Raw genomic sequence first — 19,963 nt, 5'->3', positions numbered from 1 at the left:
GAAGCCGGGGAGGGAGTTTACGGAACTAGGAAGGCTCTGGGTAGACGACCACGTTTAGGGTCTTCTGAGGCTACAGACTCATTTTTAAGATAGTTTAAACTGTTCTGTTTAATTTGTGGAGCCTTAGCGTTGATTCTCCACTTGATATATACTTTTACGTTTTATCAAAGCGATTTTTATAGAAAAATCCAGGAAACTCGTTGGCAAGGTCACTCGCAGAACTGGATCCGACCGATGCTGAACCTTTCATAATAGCGACTGTTGTTGAAATAAAGGTGATCAAAGCGAGGACATGGCCGGACTTATAAACTTCGAAGACGAGAATGAGGTGAAGCAGTTTTTGGACAACATAGGGGTGGAATACAGCTTCCAGTGCTACAAAGAAAAGGACCCTGAAGGTAACATTTAGCTGCGCTGTTCACATGACAACGGTGCTGAAACACCGAGCAAAAGCTCCAAATAATGTGTCGCGATGTTCCATTTATTATTGTGTTTTAGGGTGCCAACGTCTGGCAGACTATTTGGAAGGAATAAAGAAGAATTATGAATCGACAGCACAGGTTTTGAAACATAATTGTGAAACAAATGGATACGGAGAGAGCTGCTACAAACTGGGCGCCTACCACGTCACAGGCAAAGGTAATAAGATAATGTAGACAACACAAATGAAGGTGATGGTTTCATTGCAAAATAAAAATGTACACGCAAAAGAGCTGCAAGCTGCTTGACATTCCTGTTTGTTGCACCTCTGACATCGTCTTGGGGCCAATGCAGATCTCCTATAATGTTTAATTCATTTACTACACAATAGAGAACCAGAAAAACATCATATCTGATAATAGAAAAATGATTATTCCAGTCTTATTCTGTACACGTGCCCGGAATAAATATTGGAAACAATTCCAGAGTTGATGTAATAAAATGTACCTTTTGTGTTTTCACATAGATATCCTTCATTTAGATGTTGACTCTTGGCTCATTTGAATGGTTTTTGCAGGTGGGGTGCCTGAGTGTTTGAAAACTGCATACTCCTGCTTCGTACGTTCCTGTAATGCTGGCGGAAAGAAGTCCATAGACGCCTGCCATAATGTGGGACTGCTGGCTCACGATGGGCGTGCGGTTGATGGAGGTCCGGACCTTCCAGCGGCTCGGCAGTACTATGAGAAAGCTTGTGCCGACGGCTTTGCTCCCTCTTGCTTCAACCTCAGTACCTTGTTCATTGAGGGTAATTCCAAAGGACTGAAACCAGATATGACTCAAGCATTGACCTATGCCATGAAAGCTTGTGAGCTGGGACATGTGTGGGGCTGTGCCAACGCAAGTCGGATGTACAAGTTGGGAGACGGTACGGAGAAGGATGAGAAGAAAGCGGAGGAGCTGAAGAACCGAGCCAAGCAACTGCACAGTTTTCTGAAAGAGAGGCAGCTCAAGTTTGGCGAGTGAATGGGACCAACTTTGACCACTCTGATTCATCCGTGCATACGTGTAAAACCAAAAACACTCGGCACTCAAAGTTTAAGACAGACTGAAAAACTCTCAGGGATCAGCATCACTGCTTGTCTCCATAGTAAAAATAAATGTAACAATGTCTGTTGTATTCTATTAAAAATGAAACATTAAACAGCAGAATTTTAATTTTTGACACATCTTGTCATACATGATAAATATGTGGTTTACAACTCTTGATTGTATTAGCCAAACCATAAATAAAAAAATACACTTTAACTATGCTGAATATACAATACAAAGTGCACATATTAATGCATCCATCCAACATATGTAGGTCCAGACATTTTTGGCCAACAGTGAAATGTGCATATTTAAATCACCGTTGTTAGTGTCTTATTGTCGTTGTCTAAAAAACAATGAGCCTGGCAACGAGTGTATTGCTCCTCAAAGAATAAACAGAAACCGACTAGAAGTAACAGACTTGGTCCATGAAGGCATCATAACCAGGAGCGAGCCACTGTAACGTTACTTCTATCTGACCACACGGGGGCGCTACAACCAAAGCCATGCCCTTTTCCGCCTTTTTCAAATTCAAAAGTCCCTCATCTCACTTCGATATACGCGGCGTGAACTTTGCACTATATGCTGGCACTCATCCGAGGCCGGATTTTCTGGCGTAGATGTAGATACAGTAGATGTGGAAAAAGTAGGCGTAAGAGCCCGAACCAAGCCGGCGTTTGAGCCTCGGATTGTGGGCGGTCTGCTCGGGTTTGCCCGGTGGAAGCTCCGCCCGCTGCTCGGTCCCCATTCAAAACAGAACACAGCTGTTGAAGGCGCATCGTCGTGATCTGAATCTTTAGCCTCCAAAACTGCGCGCCGCTCTCCTCTGATGTCCCCGCTGGATTATACCAGACGGACGCAGGACAGCGGAGCACTTTGGTGAGTTACCCTACAGCGAATGGCAAAGTTTGTGTGCAGAACCCCCCCAGCCTCGGCCGAAGAGGAAGCTAGCTAATGCACCGTTCCAGTCCCACGAAGCGTTTGTGCGCTTGCTGATTTTAATGCGCGGGGTGGCGGTGGTTGGAGGGGGGGGTTCCGTTGTCAGTTCGAATCAGAGGCAGCGAGGAGCCGATGAGCTAACCGCACAGACGCGCACCGCTTTTTGATTGCAGCGTGTCGCTAATTTGCTTAACCGAACCCATATTTTACCCCCCTTCCGACCACGTGAAGATGCCGCCCCCGCTGCCAACACAATGAAGGGACCCCCCCCCCCCCTCCGGGAGTTTGACGCGTCGCTAACTTCATAATAAACCGTGCGCCACTTTAACCAGCTAACTTAGCCCCGGAGTCGAGCTAGCGACAGCTGCGGCGCTAATGTTGCTCCCAAAAAGAGTGGGCGACTTGGGTATGTGCGGCTCATTCTGCCCCGCTTTCGTCTTTACTTGCCGCTCCGCAAGATTGCATCCGATCGGTTGTGTTTGTTAGATTAACCGAACGACCATATCACACAAAGGGTTTAGTTTTTGATAGCTTATCGGCGGTGAACCCCCCCCCCCCGTACAGTGGCCCTCCGGGGAGTGCTTTGGGTGTGGCGTGGGTTCACCCACGAACTATACTGTCTACAACGGAGCATGCATCGATTTATCTACGGCATATATTGAGGTTATCTTTTGGGGGGCTTGGAAGACTGTTAAGTGTGCAGACGAGCGGATTAATATAATTGTGCAAACTTGAAGGTGGACTGAACAGGATCCTCCTTAAGTTCAGCTGGTCGGTGTCAAAATATTGACTCGGCAGCAGCGTTCGAACGAAGCAGAGCGTTTTTCTGTGGGGTTTTTACATGGCTGGCCGGGGTAATCTGAGAGTTCGGTGCCTCTTTTTGTGATCCCAGCTCTGGTGTGCAGACGGAGATGAGATCATATCTTTGTTGGTTGAAGCACTCTGTTCCAGGTTTGACAGCAGAGTCCGTGCAACCTTGAAGTGCCCCCAAGTGCATTTATAATTGAGGCTTGTTTGCTAATTTATGAATATTCACAGTCATGACATGCAGTGAATGCATATTCCCACCGCAGCCCGCAGAAATCTCGGGCTTTTGCGGTTATTTTATACAAAACCCTCCTCGACGTTACCTGGGCTGTCCAGCGTGACCTTGCTGTCTTCCCATTTCCACTCATTTGTGTCATCTAATGGACCGTCGGTGACATTTGGGGTGATTGTGCGGCGCTAATGTCCCCCGCACTTGACCTATGACCCAGAGGTCATCGGCTCAAGCGCGTGGCTGATGTGCTTTCGCAGTGAAATGAGCCAGGTCCTCTTTTGGACACAAGAGTGTGTTTACCAGTAAAAATAAGGCTGTAAGTAAAGTCATGTTGACAAATCTAGTGAGACTTTCTTTGATTGGTTGGTTTAAGAAAGAGACATTGACTCTAACCCACGCGCGTCTGAGACTGACTAAACCCCGAAGAAGGGTGTCAACTGATGAAGACGATTCCGAACGCTTCGGCTGTAGGTCGGTCAGTATCATCATGTCAAATATTAATCGAACACTCCCAGTGCTGCTCCTTCTTTCACTGGGATTCGGTACGAACGCCTGAATATTACGTCGACCATGGTAGCCTGAGCCGTCGCCCTGAGGTCCAGAGTGCACGGGTGTCGTAAGAATACTGCAGTGAATCATGACTGTATGTTTGGATCCATCCTGTTCTTTGTCTCTCGCCCCGAGAGCGTCACGTTGCAGATCTGCTGCCTGAAAAAAGAAGCACCGTGACTGCCTGAAGGGGTAGGTTAGAGGCAGTTCCATGTTCTCATCTGTGGCTGATCGCTGTTGCTGTAACGCTGGTCTGTGTTTCTGATGCACCCTGATAGCTCTAATGCCTGTTTTCCTTTCTTTTATCTCCCTACCTGCATGTGTAAGTCTCCCCTTGGTGTCATTTGAACACCGGCTACTTATTAGCGTCCCTTGTAATACCTCCGGCCAAGCTAATCCTGGAGATGCCGTGCGTTTGTGGGCCCATCTGTTCAGCATTGCTGGTGTAGCTGCACCGTCCAAGGCCCATAAATGTGATTAGCTGGGGATTACATCTGTGTGGGAGCAATATGAAAACTCTCCCCTCTGTATCAGAGCGCCGTGTTTACAGGGAAAAGGGATAAAAGGCCGGCGCGCGCTTGCGTCATCAGCTCGAGCGGCTGGTGTTCGTCAGGCCGTGGTTCTCCACTCTGCCTTACATCACGCGCTTTGCTGTTTATGTGAAACATTCCTGGGTCCAACAGGGTTTGTGCTCCTCTTTGCTATTCGGGAGGTGTCGGAGTCTGCATAATTCCTCCGCGTGACCTCCAACCAGCAGCATTGCTCTGTTGCCAGGGCAACTTTACGCCTGTGTCTGGCACATTCATTCTGCACAGATGGAACTGCGAAGTCACATGTCGTCACGCTCGTCCTCTAAAGCCTTCGTCGGCTGTGACGCTACATGTTGAAATCAGATCTGTCTGCCTCCTTTTTGCTGCGTTTTCTCTGTGATCACGAATCCCAGTCTCAATATTAAGGGTATTAACAGTAGTTCAACAGTTTTTCTCACCAGATGTCAGGCAGCAAGGGTGTTTGGACTTTAGGTGTATGCTTTAAAGGTAAATCCAAGAATATAGTTAAACTTTGAGAATAGAATATGACCTAGAATTTTCTGCTTTTCTAGTAAAGATACAGAAATCTGACTCTGTGTTCATGTTTGGATGCTATTTTTGACAAACTGGATGATTGACTGCCTACAGCCTCTTTTCCATCACAGTAACTTTCATTATCTACCCTGGATTTGGAATTACCCAGAGAAATAACCTTCCCTCAACCTCAGTCTAAAGGTTTTCAGATTCCCCTAAATTGTCAAGGGGTGGGGCTGATTGGTGGAACAAAGTGTGGTATTCCCCAACTCTGTTTAGCTGCCATGTTTACTTACAGCTGTAAACTGGTTTATCTAATTTCTACAAACTTCACTTTCGATCTTAAATAGAAAATAGAGCAACAGAAGAGATGCTAAGAGGAGCAGACGGTGCACCTTTCTTTGGTCACTCCCTCCTGTGCATAATTCACTCAGGTAAATAAGTTTCTGGAAACCTTAATTAAACAATATTCTTTGTCCTCTGTTGCTTTTATAAAACGGTTTCCAACAATTTTAATATTAAACAAGGAAACGCAATCTCAAATTGTTTAATCAAAATAAAAGATTTGTGACGCGAGGGCACACAAAAACAAAACAGAAACAAAAAAAAAGAGGGACCACATTGTTGTTACAAGAACATTGGCTTTTCTGGAATTTCTATTTTCCTGACATCAATGTGGGCGTCTGTGGATTGTGTCGCCACTAAAATCTGTCTGCCAATTTACAAAGTTGTTGTAAATCTCTTATAAACACCATCAGTAAAGTTAGCGATAGTAAAGCTAGGAGTTTGTTGTCGTAGCTCAGACGCGGAATAATATCAGTAAAATATACGCTCAATATACCACCACCAAGAACCAATCAAATAGCATGAATTCCCCTTTCTGTTTTATAATTAGTGTTAGACACTGTCAGTTAGTGTTGAGTCGCGTGATCGGCCAGAATTGGCCAGATCTTTACATTTGTCAGATCTTTACATCTGGCCAGATCTTTACATTTGTCAGATCTTTACATCTGTCTTGGTTGTGTGATCGTGCCATTAAGACGGTGATGACACACACCACGGCTGCCTTGGCAGGCATTTTGTGACGGGTCAGCACACTGTGTCAGAGCTCACAATGAGCCGAGCCTTGACCCAGAACACCAATTGAGGAAGTTATGTCAAGCTGCTTCTTGTTATTGTTTACGGCATTTCTGCTGCCGTGTGGCAATTGAGGAGAAGCAGAAGCCCCGAGAGCAGCTGGACACACTCGTGACTGACGGCTCAGCCCCTCTCACACGGAGGACCCAACATTTTACGCTTTAAATGTCGTTTTTACATGATTGATGCCCTTAGGCAGAGCTAACAGTTGTGCTACTGTGTTTGCAAGTTTTGCTTTCCCTTTCGTGAGCACGATCTGGGGCTATTTTTAGTCTTGCCACATTTGTTTGGTGATGTTTGACTTACTTCTTCATTGCATTTGTATGTGGCCTGAGATGAAGCTGCAGAGCCTCCATCCTTCTGCTCTCACTACAGCTCCAATAATCGGGCTAACACGCGATCAGACCGCTAATATATCAGCACAACGTACACTGTCAAGACGGAGGGCTTTAGGTGTGATAGTGGGCCCTTCATGGCCACAGTCTAGTCTGCTCAGCTGATGCGCACTAATCACCGTTGCCTGTCAACTTGTAGGTACTTGGGGTCATCAGTTCAAGGGGTCAAAGGTGAGGCGAGGGACAGGGCTACAGTAGAAGGCCTCATTCCTTCAGCCAAAGAGGGATGGAATGTCAGCTATGAGGGTCTGAGTCCAGCTGACATAGTCCCCCGGAGCTGTTGCTTCTTGTGTCATGTGACAGTTTCACTTCACGGCAAACCCAGGAAACACTAGATGACTTTATTATTTGATTTTAAAATGAGGGACCAGTGACAACAGGACAGTTTCAACTTTTCTGGATCCCTCAGACAAGCTGAGACAACTATCCAAGGCAATTTATTATTTTCCCTCAATCATCAGATCTTATGTGGTGTGACTCTTCCAAGTTCTTGTTCTTGTTGGCTATTTAAATGTTTATGAGGTTTCTTTTGTGTTCTCCTGGCTGGATCAGGAGTCTATCATGTGATCATGAGTATTTGGATAATAACAAGCCTCGAACCTGATGATACACCTAAAAGCTGCACAGTAGTGGTGCAACAAGTTGCATATGTTAATGATGCAGCAATGATGCAGCGTTACAGGGTGCAGTTTTGTTCTTCTGCTCCGAAGGTTTATACGGCAGTGTCCTGGAATACATCCTGTCAAAGGAGAATTTGGCATTAAACGGTCTGGAGGCGGAGGCATCTGCGTGATCCCCAACTATCTTCCAAATTGCCACCGTTTTTGTTCTTCAAGGGCTCACAAACGGCCCAGTTGTGCTTCAGCAAAGCCCTGCCGCGCCCTTGTGCTTCCCCTACATATTGTTTGGATCCACGGGTCTCTGCCGCTGCTGGAGACAGCGTTGCGGTCTTACGACACAGCGCCATTTATCTGTCTGATTGTTTTGCTTTAGGACTGAAACTAAGAGCTGGGCCTTGGCTGTGTCATGGAAACCCTTGAACTTGGTTCCAAATGCTGCCAAAGACATTAGATCAAACGAAGACAAACAGGATTCTACCTGTTTTTCCATCCTTTTGAATTCTTTCACCCCCATAAATGCCTGTGTTTGGGACGGAAAGCAAAGATCCGCCCGGTATAGTAGCGAACAGCTGCAGCGGGGGTGGGAGAGTCAGGGGCAACTTTTTTATTTCCCAGATCTATATCAATGTTCCATTTGCCCTATGACCTCACCGACCTCCGGATTGCCTCCGGCTCTCTGTGGGGTTTGAGTCCTTGAGCGCGAGGCTGTGTTCTCCACACCTGTTCCGCCTGCCTTTAGAACCAGCACTCCACTGACAGGTGAATAGCCTTCTCAAGTGCTTGTGTTTTTCTTTGTGTGCCATTTGTTTGACCCATTTGTTTGACCGAGACAGCCCGTTTCCTGACGTCTGCAGTTTTCCTGCAGCTCAGGTCTGGACATGCAGACCCGCAGGCCCAAGGTCGCCGGGTTTGTGTCGGTAACAGGAAAAGCGGTGTGATGAACTTTGTCTGCCTCTTTTCCCACCAACATTTCCAGGAACAGCTTCTGATAATCTGGCTTAAGATTCTTCAACTTTTCATGAATTTGTTTCAACATGTGTCAGACCGGATCCATTCGCGTCGAAGAGCTAAATCCACGCTCAATTACTTTCTCCGGGGAAGCTGAACAAGCTGTGTAATATTTTAGGGGGCGTTTTGGGTGGCTGAACGGTTTTTCCAAGGGTAAATTTGGTGGAAACATGCCAAGGATTTTCCAAGGTCCTTTGTCGTTGCCAGTCAAAGTAGCATAACAGCATTTTGCACACAAATCTGAAGTGCATAAACTGTAGCTCTACAGCAAAACAGCTACATGTAGCTAGCAGCTATCCTGGGACTCTGCTGCTGGTAGGGAAGGTAGGAAGAGATTGGAGGCTGGAAACAATGTCTTTCCTATTTTTAGACGATGGATGAACGTTTAGTAGCGCACACATCCTGTCTGTACCCGTCCTCTGAGGGGCTAATAGAGACTCAATCTGGCGCTGTGTGTCTTGGCCACGTTGTAGGGTGGCTGTGGACGTGCGTGCACGGCTATAGAAATCCCCAGCCTCTGCAGAGGGAAAGGGGTGTGAGGAGCACATGCATTTTGCTAGGGGGGGTGCGCTGAAGAGATATGGCTATTTTTCTGGCCTCAGCTGTTGCTCCTCTCTTTGACACACGTGCACCCTCGCACACTAAATGAGGTAGACAGCGTGATGTTCCTGCAAGATAAAAGAATCAAATCTTTCATAGATGCTATCAGATGAGGAGGCGAGTCACCATATTAGGAAGCCACGATGGGATTAGACAGAATTTATCACGCTGTGTTCGTATTGTTCATTTCTCTGTTTCCTTCCCTCTCAGGAAGTTAGACTGGCCCAGTTTTATTTATTCCTCCGCCTTCCTTCCCATCTATTGTTTTATTTCTCTGTTGACCTTTGACCCAGTGGACTCTCAGAGCAAACAACCGCGTGTGTGGACGGGCGTAGAACATGTTTGACTGCGTCTAAGGACCAACGTGGTCTTTTAAGTAGATTTGTTGGCGGGAACCCAGTTGTAGATTCACCTTGTTGCATTCTCTCCCAAACCCTCCTCTTACTGTCCCCCTCGACCGCCCCCTCTTTTTCAAGTTGTAATTAAGCATTTTATCGGGCTCTTGTGGGAGGGCAGGGCCTTGTTGGGGAAGTCATGCATGCAGCGCTGCTCGTGAGTGTGTGTGTGTGTGTGTGTGTGTGTGTGTGTGTTGGAGGCTGTTAGGAGTGGCTGCTGTCTTAGTCTTGCTCAGTTAAGCCAGTTTAAAGTCTCCCAGCAAACTCCTCTGTATTTACCCTGTCTTACTTCAGAGTTGGGCCGAGCAGGCCTCATATTCACACGCAGGATGGAGGGTTTAGGTCATATAACAGCAGATTTGAGTCTCTGCATCTGTTTGTTCACTAAAAAGCAGGTTGGAAAATTGACCTCTGACATTGGTGTTCACACGTGCAGCCAGTTTATCTGGATTAAATCCCAATATCATCCGGATTACAGTCCATAGTTTTGTATTGGCTGATGCTCTTAAGATGTCAAATATTTAAGCATGCTGAGCAGAGGCCAAAATAACTTGTTGGTAAATGATGAGGTTAAGAGGATGAGACTCCCCCACATCTCTAATCTGATTCTACCTCATAAAACATCCTCGTAAAATGTTGGAGACTCGCTCCAAGTTTGGCAGGGAGGTTGTTTGGACCGGCAGCAGTAAAACATCCTGCAATACGACATCATTCCTCCAACATTAGGCAAGTTTTGGAGTAAACATGGCTCAGAGGACGACGCCACGACGCCAACATTCTGACTTTGTTGCAACGCCGCCCCATCAATAACTTGATATCACTGCTGGCGCAACACAAAACATCAGGAAACAATCAGTCGCACTAGTCTTTGTGCACGTATGATCATTTAAATCAAGGCAATAAGCAGCCTAGTAAACCAAAGTACTATTGAAATGTGAGAATAGCGTTGGCCAGTTAGCACCCGGATATTTCTGGTTGCTTGGGTTCACGCTGACAGGCTCTGATCTTTCTTTGTGTAATGCGTGTGTTTGTCATGTGGCAACACGTCTTAAACCAGGTGTCGCACAAAGATGAGTCTTTGGGGAATGTCACGAAGGTGCGATCACATTAATTAAAGGTGAGAGAGCCGTTTTCTGTATATCCATCCAGCACCGACCCTCCTGGTTCCTTTATGTCCTCTATGTCCCTTTACAGCGTCTTTCGTAAGTTCGTTTTTTATTGCATATTTATAAAACATATAAATTGTTTTTTTTGGGGTTAATACACTGGAATATTGCAGGTGAAAACATATTCTTTTTTTAAATGTCTCACATTTAAGAAGGAAATGACATATATTGGGTTAATGATAAAACATTCCAGTTCTCCCAGTAGCCGTGAGTGAAGGGCCTAAAGTGCTGTTGGACTGCTCTCGCTGAGTCGGTTTTATTGCCGTCGATTGTTTTTTGAGTTGGTCCTGTGAGTCTCGTAGAGGAAGACATCAAGATGCTATCAGTTTCCTCTAAACACCACAGTCTTTGACTGCCCCTTCCACTTTAATTGTGTGTGGAGCCCTGCGGACACCGGCGCTACCAGCTTCCCACTTCCTCCATTTCCTCCGGTCTCCTTTGCCCTTTCTTTTGCTCATCACATCCGTCTCCCTTCCGGGTCGTCCCGGCTTTGGCAGATTTTTGGGACTCGTGCCGGGGCTTCCTGTCCAACTCCTACTTGAGGCACAGATCAGGCAGAAACTGGCATGTGAGCAGTTGGGACATGCCGGCTGTCTGCAGGGCCTGGCTCTGCCCACACGTGACAGCCTGCCGCTCTGGGGCGCTGCCACATGCCACCCCACAACAGCGTGGCAGCGCAGCCCTCCGGCTCATTTGGTCGGTAGATAAAGATTCATGGGGGTCGGTTATGTATCAGTTTTCATAGAACAACCTGTTGGCCCCTTTCACGCGTTTCACTTCATTCACATAGATATCACAGCCACACTGGCAACCCCCCCCCCCCATTCAACATCTCTTTGTTTCAAAATGCCGGATGATTTTGTTTCTTCTTACTTGCCTGCTTTGGTGTTCGTTTCCTCTACCTCACCCTTTAATTTTGAGGATTTGAACAGTTGATGTTGCATCCCGCGTTTTTCGTTCTGCATTTCTTCATTGCAGTTCCCTCTAATGTGACCTGGGAACGTGGTTGAATGTATTTGTGGACCTGTGGAACGGCTGTGTTGACACTTCTTCTCTCACTTTGCTTTATTAAAACACATTCCAAGTTTGAGCGCGGTTGTTCCTACACATCATCTGATGTACTTGTCTTTATTTCACATTACAACTATATAAACTTTGGGTTCAGATTAATACAAACTTAGCATAGATTTAAATGCATTAGAGATGCTGTTTAATATTTATACATGCTAAAACAATGTGCGTCTTTCCAGAATTCATGAATCCAAACACTCACAGTTTACCCGTGCAGTCTTGGTTTAAAGGCACGGCGCCGTTAACCATGCTTTAAATCCTGTGTCCACGAGCTAAGCTATCAAACCACATGATTCCTCAGATTTTGTCCTGAGTATGAGAGCTAAACGAAAACTAGAATTCTTCTTTTATGGCGTGATCTTCCGGCACAGCTTTACTGACCTCCAGGGCGATCTGAACGCTGGCGGCATGTTAAGTGATGGTGTGAAGTGGCTGTTAGTCCTGATCCCCTGACAGCGACACACACAGGCGAGGGCTCAGCTCCCGTTGCCCCCCTGCTGGCAGCACACCCCACCTCTGCTTTAATGACGTGCCCGCTGAGTGAACGCTGCCGTGAGACGCACGGCATCGCCGTGTTTGATGAATCTGGCCCCCCCGCCAGATCGACGGGGCTCTCGGATATGATGCGCCCAGCTTGGCTTTGCATTAAAAGATAATGTGGATTTATATTTAGCTTTTTATCCTCCTCTTGCCATTTAGTAAAACCGAGCTTTGGATATCCCGTTTTTTCTGACTTGGTATCATTACTGTTGCCGGGTTTGACCTTCATTCGGTGGGAATTTTCTTCTCTTCCACGTTTCATCCCGGTCACTTTTTTCTCTTCTTTAATGATTCTTTGGCCTCCTGGATTCCAGAAGACATGCCAGCCTCTAATTCCCATCCCATTCAAATTTAACTGCCAGGCCTGCTTCTCTAAGAGCTTGTGTGGACATTCCTTGAAAAATATACAGACCCCTAAAGAATACGACGGCTTATTTAGCTGGAAAAAGACAGCACGCGCTCTAACTTTGAAGGGGACGCAGCTCCTGACAGTCCAAATGCCCCCTGTTGGCTGTGCTGTCTGTGTTAAAGGGGACAGCTGAATGGGCTGTCACATCTCTCCCAGCTCGGCTCAGCACACTGACCTACTTTAGCTCCTCGACTTTGCCGCAGCTGTATCGTGCATTTCAAATGCATCGCAGACAGAAGGCGTGCATTTCCACCAGCATATGTTACAGAGGCGCCATCGGGGAGGGTTGCAACGCATGCTTCGGCCCAGACTGGGAAGCACCACAATCCTAGGACGGAATGCAGCGGTAATATGGCTGCTATGTGCTCCAGACCCCAAACATAACGCGGTTGTCATCACTCCCTTCACTAAAGTGAAATTTCTGTTGACCTTCACACTCGAGTACAGTTCTGGAAAAAAACCTCACTCAATCTCTTCCACTATCTCTCTCACACACACACACACACACACACACACACACACTAAGTAGACTAAAGCACACTAATCCTTTGTGTTTATGCGTGGGAGGGAGCCTGTGCCTCGGCGAGATGGAGTGGTGGGTAAACATGTGTACACACACGCACACACACACACAGACACACGCAGAAGTAAATGAGATTTAAAGCTCGGCCAGTCTGCTGCGCTCCAGTATGTTCGAAAGCCCGGTTCTTACTGTCCCCACTGTGGGCCCATGTATGCCTGACACAGGTTTGTGTCCTAATCTGTTGTGTCATAATGCTTGTTAAGTGTGCAATCAATCATGAGAGAAGTTTGGGTCAGAATATAATGTATAAATGTAAATGCTCATATAGAGTAGATGAGGAAGAATAGAGAAGGAGGAGCTGGTGGAGACACAATCAGTCTGGAGTGTAAAAGGTCACTGCCGGACGGGAGCTGTCACGTGCACAGATTTGCTGCCTACGCACGATGGCGTATGACAACACTTGTATGTACGTCCTGCCAGCAGGATGCAGATGAGTGTGGAAAAGCAGACTGCAGAAATCCAGGTGGATTCTGAGTCACATTTAGAATAACTGGCAACGGTCCTCTACAAGCTCCGACAGGATTTACTGTATAGTGCTTCCTGTCCGTTTTCCCGTGTTATCCTGCTCCACTTATCCTGTCCTGCAGCAATAACTCATTTTTCCATGACAAACGCAAAAAAAACCCCGTTTATTTATACCATTTATTTCCTGGATGCAACCATGAAGAGCAGCTCAGCTATATGGAAGTGTGCCACCAACACATTAGATCTTGGCTCCCTGCGTATGGACCGCAGCGCTTTTCATCCGGAGTCTTTAGGCGAGGAGAGCCGTGACTCAGACGGGGGAGGTGTTACATAGCTGCAGGTGTGGGTGTCTGCAAGGCGTCGAAACGTCAGCCCGGCCCGGACGGTTCGGGTTGTGATGGACAGGTTAGCTCTGACGGGACAGACTGAGTGACAGCCGACAGGTACAAACAGGCTGCTGCCAGAAGCTGTTTGCACTGCTGGGGGGGGGGGGGGGGGGTAGATAGAGCCGCAGCTTGTCGGGACAGTGACACAGACTGTAGGTTTGAGTTAGTCGCACGGTTTCTGAGGAACATGCACGTGTAAATTACCTTTAGATTAGTTAGTCACTTCAAGATTTGTCTCGAGCGAAACATTTGGGGATTTTCTTTTGCGGGCGAATACTTTTCTTTGTTGCTTAAAGGGATCATTAGATTTGTGTCAGAAAGGTTTGATCCCTGCAGTCAAGTCCAGCATCATTACCTGGAGGAGATGAGATGACCTTTGGCCCCTACCTGCTGGCTAAAGGCAGGCGTCTGCTAATGTGCAGCACTGAGTGCAGCTGAGCGCAACAGAGGTTTTAAATCCTGGAACAGTGAGACACCTACTGGCTAACTTGAGTAAGAAATATAGATGGACAAGTTAGCTGTTAAATTAAGCTGATCAGATCAAAGGTTCTGTACGTGGTGCCACCTAAAGGGAGCAGCTTCTGCTGTGGTTGTGTATCTGCTTTCTGAGATTGACTCTGCAGTTATTTCCTGGCTTAAATTTGCCGATTTTGTAAACATTAAGAGTAACTATGACGCCTTCTGTCCTCAATTCTTTTTTCTCTGGCTCTCGGCAGAAATCAGTCAAAAGTGAAACCCAGGAAAAAGACGGTGACAACAGACTGCCTTCTCGTCGGACACAATGTGCATTTGACACACAGCCGGTGAGTATGATTGGGATTCTTTTTGTATGGAGAAAAAAAATCAATCTATTTGGTTCTTATTAGAGAACAGTTTTTTTTGCCTCAAATGTGTGAATGCGGCGAAATTTCAGCGTTTCGTATTTGGGCCAGTAGGGGGCGCCGCTGCTGATATGTTCTGCAGGCGTCCGTGTCTGGGTTTGCAATGTCTCCTGCAAAATGTCTTCATTGTGTAGCGTTTTTTGTGTGCGTTTTTAGAAAGCAAAGCAGGCTTTGCAGAACTTGAGGAGGATGAACGATCTCCTGCACTAGAGATAGATGTGTGGGAATGATGGACCTCCCTAATGGTCAGTCAAGCGCGACCACCATTGCTGCTGTCTCTGAGGTGAGGCCACGATTTTTACCTGTTATCCCACCATGTTGGGGGTTTAAACTTTGTGTAGCTCCCCACCAATAATGCTCAGCTTTTCTGTCCCTCTTTAAAATGTAACTGTTTGTCCTGCAGAAGAGCAGCAGCTCCGAATCTCTCAGCGAAAGGGGCTCTTCAGACCTGAAGAAGAGTTTCGATGCAGTCGTGTTTGATGTACTTAAAGTCACCCCAGAGCAATATGCCGTAAGTCACGTATTTGTGTCTGCAAGGATTGTCGCCGCCTTTCAGCTCTGCATGCGTGAAGCATCAGCTGTAAAACGCTGACGTAAGCTGGATGTCAGGGGGAAATCAGGTCAGATTGTGGATCAGTAATAATTGATGATGTTTATCAGTGCCAGACAGCCGCAGATGAATTTCCCCCAGGCTGTCTTTGCACAATCTCTCTGTCAACTGTGAAAAGCACTTTGTGATGAATTAGCCTCCATTTATTGTGATGAGTGATGTTTCTCAGGCTTCTCTAAGGAATAACAGATGGGTGTATTCAAGTTTACAGTGTAATTATGTTGTATGGATTGTTTTAAATAATGCAATATTTACGGGATTTGTATGTATGTAATTTATTTAAAATGCACGGGATAATGACGGCCATTTCTTTACTGTGCGTAACTTTAGCGCTTTATCTGCATTTGACCAGCAGAGGTCGCTCTTTATCTGTTTTCCCCCTTCGTTATATTCGTAACCAATTTTTATATATTTGTCCATAATTGTGTTGTCGCATAGATGTTTTACAAACCTTTGTTGTTTTTGGTCTCCTCCAGGGCCAGATCACTCTCATGGACGTTCGTGTGTTCAAAGCCATCCAGCCAGAGGTGAGCGGCTACCAAGTTAATGAAGACAGAACTGTGTACTCTTTTATACACAGATGTTCTCAAAGGTCTAGGCTATCAAGAGCTATAAAAATGACACAAGGGCACATTATGTTGCAGTCAGATCCTATTAGATTTCAGTTTTATGGTTTTCTTTGTGTTTTGGGTTTTTCCATCTGCTGGACCATCCATGTGCAAGGAGCCTCAAAAAGGCTTTTACTTTAGAATTCACCTTCTAAAGCCAAAGCTTTTGACCTTGAGGCTGACCTCACAACTACTGGATCAATGAATTATGAATTTAATATCAAAGTCTGATCTGTTTTCTTCTTTCAGGGATATTTTGTCGCAAGAGTCAAACGCGCCTGCAAATTTTTCCTTCTCTGACATTTTATGTGACAGCATCGATAACATTTATATCTTCAATCCTGCAACACTTCACCTTCTTGTTCACTGAGAACGTTGAGTCCACCCTATAGTGCATATGGAACTGAGATGGAAGTCTCAGGTTTATTTTTCACACAGCCATTTATCCATGTTTTGGAAATATATTTCTGTCCTGTCCTGCATCTCCAAGCACATTCTTTCATATGCATCTTTTAAGTCCAGCAGAGCGGTGCTGGAATAGAGTCTGTGCAGCTGTTTCCTATTTCCTGGTAATGATTTTGCCTTTTCAATTACAAAAGCAGTCTGGATCTGATTGTGGGACAGAGAATAAAACCGTACAATTTCTTAATATAAAGGTTTGGAGAAGGCAACGGTCCATGGACTTGTGACATTTACAGCGTAACAAAGGGCTTTCATCTAGAATTGAGTCCCACTGTCATGCGTGCACCACCGATCAGCAGGAAGGATTTATCTGCCGTTAGCCTGCAGAAGTTCAAGTTTAAATAGATGATGTGTATAAATCTATGAACAGTTACCTTTCCTTAGTTCTTTCCTGACAGCTAATGTTTTATCGGTATTTACCTTTAGATTCAGCCAGGTACCTGCAGCTTTTACAGGTTAAAATGGACAAAATTTAGTATCTCTTTAGGGCTTTTTGCAGGCTGCTGACACTAGATCATCTGGAGCTGCCTGGGCAGTGCTGGGTGAGGCCGCTACTGCACATTAATGCTCACTAATGGGTCCCCTACACCTCTGTTGGTGATGCTGTGTTCACGCATGGCTGCTGATCTTTGTTATGCACTTAATACACATTTCTAGACTTTGGGTTATAGAGAAACATGTTCCTGTCTTGTGTGTTCACCCAGCGAGATCCTGCGTACCACCAAGGTTTTTCTACATTTTAAGACTGCTGTGGGGGTCGTGGATGAAGTGTGTTAAAACTATCCCAGAGCTCGGTGTTCCTCCGCATGCTGCACATCCTCGAGACGTTTCCCACGCTTGGCTCGGATCCACAGAGATGAGGTTTCGCTCTTGCGTGGAGCGGGGTGAGCTAACGGGGGCTCTTCCTGCGCTCGCTGTGCTCCTGTCTCCAAGCAGCGGCTGGGGAAAATGCTACACGGCTGAACAAAAGCACACTGTGGTTATGCTGTCCGTCTCCCAGCAACCTTTGCAGATGGATTTCCTGTGTATTTTGGTGTCTGCCTGTGGGACGTTTTCGTGATTGATTTTTTTGCGATACTGCCCATTTTGGTCATTGTAATGATGCATTCAAGCATAGAAAAAGGGGCAAAATTGTGAGATTTTTATGCTGTGAAATATTGTCACTGTCAAAAATAGGCCCAGTTCAAGTCAACACAAGATATCACATCTTCGCAAGTTTTATGCTCAACTGGATCGGGAAATTTCCAGACGTTCTTCAAAGTGTTTTGGGGCCATCATGATTGGTCTTATTGCACAGTAACAAAACTCCTCACATTTTCCACCACGTTGGTTCCAGTTGTTTTCAGATCGGTGGTTATGTTGGTTTTTAAAATGATTTACTCGATGTATGGCTGCACGGTTGAGCCACTGCAGACAAACAAAGTTATCTTTGTCTATTTTTACTGCGCTGTCCAGATGTTGCCTTTACTTGGCTTAACTGTCCAGTACATCAGCTGCACAGTTGTTGCCGTTTCACCTCAAACTGCGGCCGTTTGCTCTTTAAAACATTTGAAATACTCAGATGTGAGCTTTATGGTCACAGTCATCTCACGTAATTAACAGACCGGCTCGTTGGTTTTTCTCTCCTCCTGAATTATATTTTGTTTGTGGGAAGATTCTAATAATGACGCATAGAGGTTTTGAGAGAGATGAGAGATGCTGGTGCAGCCCACATTAAATCAAAGCTACAGCCTACCCGGATTTATTAATCTGTACCTTTAGAGGAATTCTACAGGGTTCAGGTAATAAAAGAGCTCTGGAAAAGTAATAATTTATCCAAAGTAATGGATGTAAAGCTGCTGCTGGCCTGTGCGCTCAGGCCAGAGTCCCTAATTTTCCCCTACTTTTATTTACTTTAAATCCAACGCTGACCAAACTCTTAAAAGTACCTTCTCCTCACAAATTGATTTTATTTGTTAGAGGAAAACAGCTATGTTCTCTGAGGAGGACTTGGACAAAGATCTGTTCCTTTGTCAGATTTATTGTGTTTGGATCCATTTTGGTTCCGTCTCTGCTTTGTCTCCCATCTGCACTCAAAACTCGAGGTTTTTTTTTTTTGCTGTCTGAGCTCAGCAGGAATCTACGCTGCTCTGCAGCCATTCGGACATCTTTGATTCCCACCTAAAACAGGATTTAACCAGCTCGTGTTTAGAATTGAACATTTGCTGCGTCTTTCTTCCTTTCTCTCTCCAACTTCCTCCAGTGCCCATCCTCAGTCCTCCCTCCGCCTTTCTCCGCACTAATATTCTTTTGGATAGCTTTCGATTTTCCATTTACGCTTGAGCCCACAACGAGGGGCATTGCTGTAATGGCTCACACCAGGAAATTGCAGCGGTGGCGTTGTGGCTTGGCTGCTGCCAGTTGTAGGGCTGTTTACACGGAGCACCTCACCATGTATTCGCTGGGTGGGTGTCTGTGTTTTGTCATCCCCAGATTCATTATCACACATCCTCTCAGTCGTGCTGAGGCTGATGATGTTGCTAAAGGAAGGACTCCATAAAGAGAACCTTTGAGCTGGCTATTAGAGGAAAATAGTAGCATTAAATTGTCAGTGGATGTTTTCAGTGATCCAGGTCGAAGAGAATCTGGGCTTAAGAGGGTCCAGCTTGACTTGGTATTAAATTCTTATATTTCTATGTTTCACCTTGACTTCATTTAAACCCCGAGCTGTGATCTTGGTGGATTATTCTTGTTGTTTTATCCATAAAAATTAAGGCGCCGATTGTGTACCGATATATGCTAAAGTGTAGACACACCCCTGTTTAAGGGGCTTCCTTTTGAACATATATTGCATATTATCCTCTAATGTTTAATATGCTTTGGTGGGATTTGAGGCTTTTGAACCCAGTCTGCTTCGTTAGAGCCTGAGCTGATAAATCTGCCGTCAACCCATCAGTCATTTGTCTTTGCATCTTGTAATCTAATTACACGTTGAGCCAGGGTTGATGTCAGTTTTCCACATTTTAAATGTACAGTCCTAATAGTGCCGATAGAGCCTGCGTCTTGCATCTCCCCGTGGGCCCGCCGCTTTAATGAAAATGCTGCCCAGCCAGACCAGAACGAGGAAACGAGTGGCTGCGCGTGGTTTGGCAAAGTCGGCCCTCTCTGTTTTCCTGCGTGTTTTTTCGTTTGGGATTTGAAATTTTGTAACGAAGTTGTGTCATTAAAGGTTTTCCCTACACACTGGCCTGCTGTCAGGTTTTAGAGAAAAAAAGATGTCTGCAGTTTGTAATGCAAAACGAATCCGAAATAAGAGGTATAAAAAAACAAACAAAGGAAATAAAATCCGATTCGTTTCTGGATGGTTTTGCTGTTACTTAAAGATAGAACACAGAGACACTGGCTTTGAAAAATAAAGCAGAAATGACTGGGATAGACTAAAGAACTTCTGTTTCTGCCAATTTTCCGTTGCACTTTTGGCACTGGGAAGCGCTGTACCTGAATGCAGCACCTTGTCTTAGCAGCTGCATAAAAAAGTACGAGACATA

General features: G+C 45.7%; 2 protein-coding genes across 5 annotated transcripts in view; both read left to right on the top strand.

The window, feature by feature from the left end:
- The first annotated feature begins 2 nt into the window (after window positions 1–2).
- Window positions 3–1,635, top strand: LOC130529171 (cytochrome c oxidase assembly factor 7). Its single transcript, XM_057039151.1, has 3 exons — window positions 3–398; window positions 499–639; window positions 998–1,635. Exons 1-3 carry the CDS (start codon window positions 293–295, stop codon window positions 1,441–1,443), a joined length of 693 nt encoding a protein of 230 aa, XP_056895131.1. The 5' UTR covers window positions 3–292; the 3' UTR covers window positions 1,444–1,635.
- Window positions 1,636–2,189: 554 nt separating this feature from the next.
- ralgps2 (Ral GEF with PH domain and SH3 binding motif 2) overlaps window positions 2,190–19,963 on the top strand; it is a 46,111-nt gene continuing 28,337 nt past the window's right edge. Inside the window, exons 1-5 of one of the 4 annotated variants that reach the window (XM_057039072.1) lie at window positions 2,190–2,388; window positions 14,592–14,678; window positions 14,913–15,039; window positions 15,160–15,267; window positions 15,843–15,893. In XM_057039072.1, coding sequence (XP_056895052.1) covers window positions 14,983–15,039; window positions 15,160–15,267; window positions 15,843–15,893 — 216 coding nt within the window. In that variant the 5' untranslated portion in view covers window positions 2,190–2,388; window positions 14,592–14,678; window positions 14,913–14,982. Of the gene's footprint in view, window positions 2,389–2,610; window positions 2,855–3,302; window positions 4,229–14,591; window positions 14,679–14,912; window positions 15,040–15,159; window positions 15,268–15,842; window positions 15,894–19,963 lie in introns of those variants that run through there. The other 3 variants (XM_057039075.1, XM_057039073.1, XM_057039074.1) reach the window with 3 other exon arrangements.

Source organism: Takifugu flavidus, chromosome 7 (assembly GCF_003711565.1).
Source record: "Takifugu flavidus isolate HTHZ2018 chromosome 7, ASM371156v2, whole genome shotgun sequence".
Taxonomy (NCBI): Eukaryota; Metazoa; Chordata; class Actinopteri; order Tetraodontiformes; family Tetraodontidae; genus Takifugu; species Takifugu flavidus.
The sequence above is the reverse complement of the archived record's forward strand: the minus strand, read 5'-3'. Positions and strand labels throughout refer to the sequence as shown.

What these genes read in the sequence shown, in the direction of transcription:
- LOC130529171 (XM_057039151.1), top strand. Translation starts at nt 293, where the DNA reads ATGGCCGGACTTATAAACTTCGAAGACGAGAATGAGGTGAAGCAGTTT. An exon ending in CAAAGAAAAGGACCCTGAAG is followed by an intron (nt 399 to 498) that starts GTAACATTTAGC and finishes ATTGTGTTTTAG; the next exon opens with GGTGCCAACGTCTGGCAGAC. An exon ending in CTACCACGTCACAGGCAAAG is followed by an intron (nt 640 to 997) that starts GTAATAAGATAA and finishes TGGTTTTTGCAG; the next exon opens with GTGGGGTGCCTGAGTGTTTG.